Raw genomic sequence first — 5,387 nt, forward strand, 5'->3', positions numbered from 1 at the left:
CACTAAGGCTTATGGAAAGTAAAAATAATTTAGCAAATCGTAAAAAAATAACATAAATAAATAAATAAAACCTGAATAAATAATATATTACATATAATAATAAAATCTTATTATCATATTTGTGTTGATTTTATTATTATTATTATTAAGATTAAATATCAGGAGTAACAACAGACATTTAAATATTTAAGTTTTGTCTTTTATTTTATTTTCTACAAAAATCTTACTATTTTTGTATTTCTTATGGGAGTAACTTTTTTATTTTTATTTCTTAGGTCATGGACCATTTTCTCATGTATTTGATGGCCTCGTTATTCCTAAAGCCAAAAAAATAAAAAATATTAAAGGTAAAGTGCCAGTTTGAAGTTAAATCATATTGGGTCTGTAACATTAACCCCCCCCCCCCCCCCCTCATATCCTTGTTTTATTTGGACATGCAGAACTGTCACCCAACAATACACTGTTTGTTGGGACAGTATAAATTAACTTGAAATGTTTTGCTATGACCTGTTTTTTTTTCCTTAGGCTTGCCTGATGAAATCCCTGAAAAGTGGAAGGTGAGCAGTTTTAAATAATCAATAAATCCTTAATTAGGTTAAATAAATACAATAGACATTGAATTTGATAGTAGATTGCACATCGACTCCTTGGTCATATATGCATTTATGATCTTTTTGTCTTTACCAACAGCATGAGCAGATGTCAGTTCAGATGTTTGATGCCATTGTGAAGAGTCTGAAGGCTGAGAATGAAGACGTGTTGAAAGAACATGGACTGGATGATAAAGACGTCACCTTCATTAAAGAGTTAATCGAAGGGGCAAAAACTGCAGAGGTACATACTGATTCTTGACAATTCAGTAAAATACAGTGTGAATTACTTACAACCTTTGTTTTTCTGTTCAGTGGACATACAAGGGCAGAGATGAAGACAAGTCCTTCTTGTATGAGATTGTGGCAAATAAACAGAACGGCATCGATGTGGACAAATGGGACTATTTTGCTCGGTAAATATGATGAAACATATAAATCACATAATGTTACAAAATGTCAAGAAATCTAAATGAATAATATTATTATTGTTATATTTAACAACTTGAATTCAGCCTTGTCTTAGTCTTTTGATAGTCTGACATACAGATATACATCAACAAGCTGGGTTAAAAATCTTCCTATCTTTTATGTACCCATTTCTAATGCTCATTTGACAGAGATTGTCATCACCTGGGCATTCGAAACAGCTTTGATCATCAGCGTCTGCTGAGGTTTGCTCGAGTCTGTGAAGTGAACGGAAGAAAACACATCTGCTTCAGAGACAAGGTGCCTGATTCAGTGATCACTCTATTCCCTAAAGCCACTTGATGTGCAAAGCAACTTACCTTAAAGTACAGGACTGCAGACTGAAACATTAAGATAAAGATGTTCTGCTGGTCTGATGCTTTCATTAAATGTGAGCAGTGCTTTATATGATCCTGATCTCTGACACACAGATGTCTGTCTGTCTAACAGGAGGCTGATAATGTTTATGACATGTTTCGCACCCGATACACTCTCCATCGACAGGCGTATCAGCACAAGATCGCAAACATCATCGATAACCTGTGAGTTTCTCTGTGTCCAGACAATATATGTGACCCTGGATGACAAAACCAGTCATAAGGTTACATTTTACAAAACTGAGAAGCTCAATAATAAGCTTTCAATTTATGTATGGTTTGTTAGGATAGGACAATACTTGGCTACAACTATTTGCTGAGATACAACTATTTGAAAATTTGGAATCTGAGGGTGCAAAATAAAAAAAATAAAAAAATAAAAATACTGAGAAAATCACCTTTAAAGTTCTTCAAATTAAGTTCTTAACAATGGATATTACTAATCAAAAATTACATTTTGATATATTTATATTTATAAAAAATCTTTACTTAATTTACTTATGATTTTGAGGTATAAAAGAGAAATCAATAATTTTGACCCATACAATGTATTTTTGGCTATTGCTACAAATATACCCCAGCCCCATTTTTTCTCTGTGTTAGGCTTGCAGAAGCACTTATACGAGCCGATCGTGATCTTCATGAAGGGAAACCTGAAGATATGCTGAAGATATCTGAAGCCATAAAGACGGCAGAGGACTACAGCAAACTCACAGGTCAGTTGAACCCAGCACTAAACAAAAAAGAAGAAATTGGGTAGATTTTAACAGTAGTACATAGCTCATCTTGAATAAGAATAAACCATTAAAAACATACTTTATTTTTGTGAGATTTATGGTTATTTGTCTAATAAAATAAACAAACAAACAAATAAATAAATAAATAAATAAATAAACATTATATAATTATTATTATTTTTGCATATAAGACACTGTCAGAAAAGTCTGTTTTGATGATCATAATGAATCTTCTGTTCTGTCAGATGAGATCTTTGAGCAGATCTTGTCCTCCACTGCTGACAATCTGAAGGAAGCTCGAGAAATCTTGAACAAGATCATCAGGAGAAAACTGCCAAAGTTCGTCGGAGAAGCTCGACTACCTGAGGAAAACAAATCAAAGGTTGGACAGAAATAAAAAAAAAAAAAAAAAAAAAAAAAAAAATATATATATATATATATATATATATATATATATATATATATATATATATATATATACACACACACATGATTTAGTGATATTAGCAATATTGTAACTTACTAAATACTGAAAGGCCTTGTTTTCAATTATCATTATAATCATCATCTTTTTATACACTGACTTTTTCAAATCAGAAAGATCTGATAAAATCATGGAAAGATGCATTAGAGAATTACAAATCTACTGACCCGACTGTTTCTCTGAAAGCTGAAGATTTCTCAGTTCATGTAAGTTATGTTGTATTTCAGTGCTGATTTGCAAACTTAAAATATATTTCAGGCTTTTTTGACTGAAATGAGATGCTCAGCTGTTCACTGAATTCACCCCTTCATCTCTCCCTTCATTCCTTCACAAACTATTCATCTCTCAGGTGGTTGATCTGGATCATGGCATGAAGGACAAAAACCCCATTAAACATGTCTATTTCTACAGCAAGAGGAAACCCAATGAAGCGTCTCCCATTAAAGATCATCAGGTACTTGTGACAATTTATTTCAGATCATCAAGTGTTCATCATAGTTTAGTAAAATAAGTGTGATTAATTCCTCACTAAAGTTATTTTTTAAACAATACAGGAGCTTAAATCAATGTATTGTTTGAATGCTGGACTGATGTTTATAGTCTCGTTTATTTACTCCATGTTCAAGTTTCCTTACAATAGAAACTCATTTGTCTCATACTGTCAGCTGTCCAGTTTCCTGCCTAAGAGGTTTAATGAAGAGCTGGTGAGAGTTTACTACGAAATAACTGATGGGAATAAAGAGGAGGAGAAGAAGAAGATGGAGGAGGCTGAGAAGTGCTTTCACATCTGGCGCTCCAAATTCTGACTCGAATAATGTCTGTATGGTTTATTGTGACATTTACGGTTATGGCTGTAATTTCACTCATTGTTTAATTAATAATCTATAGGCGTATGGACAAACATACAGACAGAAAAAAAAAAAAAAAAAACTATAATGGAGTTAAATTAAGTAGTACTGGTATTATGAGAATTGCAAATGTATCAAGCACACTTCTATTCGATCAGTGGAAAGCTTGCCGCTGTCTGCATAAACAGTGACCAGCAGAGGTCTCTATCAGCTCTTATCGTCTGCTTTTCATCTAGACTTTTATTTTGTAAATGTTTCACTGTATCACTTTGCACCTGCTTTAGTTATAATGCTCTGCTTGATATTGAATGTTGAATCAATCATACTGTAATCTCCAGCATCATCAGTTTCATATGAATTCTCAGTTTAGTTTGCTTTGCATTTGTTGGTTTAAAGAACTTATTAGAACTTGTGTGTCTAAATAAAAGCTGTAAGCAGTTTTTAAGAGATAATTATGACATGCTAAATTGTAATTATGAGACTGAAATTGACATGGAAGGTTGAAATCATGCTTAAAAATCATTATGACATAAAACATGTAAATTGTGATGTGAGATAATAAATCATAATTATGCAATAAAAAAGTTAAAATTATGGGTCTGTATGTTATAGTTGTGACATAAAAAGTCAGTTGACATGTAACATAATCAGAGTAAACCTCTGTAATTCTCAATAAGAACTTTTGCAGTCGTCTGACAGAAATAATATCAGTCTAATGAGTGATGCTGTTTGTGGAGCAAAAAAATGCTTTTCTTACTTAGATTTTTTGTCTTATTTCCAGCTAACATATCAAAAAAATTATGGATTTTTTTATACGAGTGAAAATTATGTTTAAAGTGAGTTTTTGCTTAAAACAAGCAAAATAATCTGCCAATGGGATAAGCTAAAAAACCTATTTTAAACAGAAAACAAGATTATTTTTCTTACCCTATTGGCAGATTATTTTGCTTGTTTCAAGCAAAAACACTTAATTTGACTTGTTTTGTTTTCTGAAAACAAGACAGTTTTACTCATCTACAGTTTCCTTTTTGATTAAATTTTTTAAGACATTTTGGCTGGAAACAAAACAAAAATTCTAAGTAAGAAAAGCATTATTTTCAGTGTGCTGAGATCTTGAGAGATTTCATGTCTTCTTGATTTCAACTGAATTCAAGGCTGTGGCTGGAAGTCACTTGTTTCTTTTAGCACTTGTTACTTCAGATGATAGTCTTTGACTGTTTTTCCATTACTGGTAAACGTTTGGCACACTGTGCTGGCACGCATTTCATCATTTTTTACACGAGATGGAGAACTCATTTCACCGGCAATGTCCTCAAACTTTCTTAAAAAGTGTTGAGAGACTGACTGACCTTTTTTTGTGGAAAAAGGAGATTATCTATTTCAGATCTTTACTTTTCGACAGACATGCAAACAAAGAAAAATGTAGTTGAGTAAATGAGGGAATTTCATTTAACGGGTGGATTATCCATTGTACACTTTAGTACAGCTACATTACAATAATTAATGTGGTCACTATATATTAGGTGGCCTTATAATGTACTTGCATCAGAAAAAAAGTACAATGTACTTAATGTGGTCATATTGCATTGCACTGTTGCTCCTATTAAGGTGGGATATGGGTAAGGTTAGGGACAGGTTTGGTGGTATGGGTAGGTTTAAGTGTGGGTTAGGGTGTAAGGGATGGGTCAACAGTGGTAATTACAGAAATTAATTACAAATGTAATTACATATAGGTTTTTAAAAAAGATAAGTGCAATGTAAAAACATGTAATAAGTACATTATAACAAACGATTAATTTAAATGTAAGTACATAGTAGTTAAGGCCACCTAATGTAAAGTGGGACCATTAATGTTGTTAAGTATGCACATTTAATCTGCTGTA

At 32.4% G+C, this 5,387-nt stretch overlaps 1 protein-coding gene across 1 annotated transcript in view; it reads left to right on the forward strand.

The window, feature by feature from the left end:
• Window positions 1–3,942, forward strand: part of LOC141336253 (deoxynucleoside triphosphate triphosphohydrolase SAMHD1-like) — a 29,946-nt gene extending 26,004 nt beyond the window's left edge. Inside the window, exons 17-27 of the mRNA XM_073841807.1 lie at window positions 276–347; window positions 526–557; window positions 691–834; window positions 906–1,006; window positions 1,211–1,319; window positions 1,509–1,600; window positions 2,039–2,151; window positions 2,418–2,554; window positions 2,770–2,862; window positions 3,006–3,110; window positions 3,322–3,942. Coding sequence (XP_073697908.1) covers window positions 276–347; window positions 526–557; window positions 691–834; window positions 906–1,006; window positions 1,211–1,319; window positions 1,509–1,600; window positions 2,039–2,151; window positions 2,418–2,554; window positions 2,770–2,862; window positions 3,006–3,110; window positions 3,322–3,462 — 1,139 coding nt within the window. The 3' untranslated portion in view covers window positions 3,463–3,942. The remainder of the gene's footprint in view (window positions 1–275; window positions 348–525; window positions 558–690; window positions 835–905; window positions 1,007–1,210; window positions 1,320–1,508; window positions 1,601–2,038; window positions 2,152–2,417; window positions 2,555–2,769; window positions 2,863–3,005; window positions 3,111–3,321) is intronic.
• Window positions 3,943–5,387: the final 1,445 nt, after the last annotated feature.

Source organism: Garra rufa, chromosome 6 (genome assembly GCF_049309525.1).
Source record: "Garra rufa chromosome 6, GarRuf1.0, whole genome shotgun sequence".
NCBI classification, from domain to species: domain Eukaryota; kingdom Metazoa; phylum Chordata; class Actinopteri; order Cypriniformes; family Cyprinidae; genus Garra; species Garra rufa.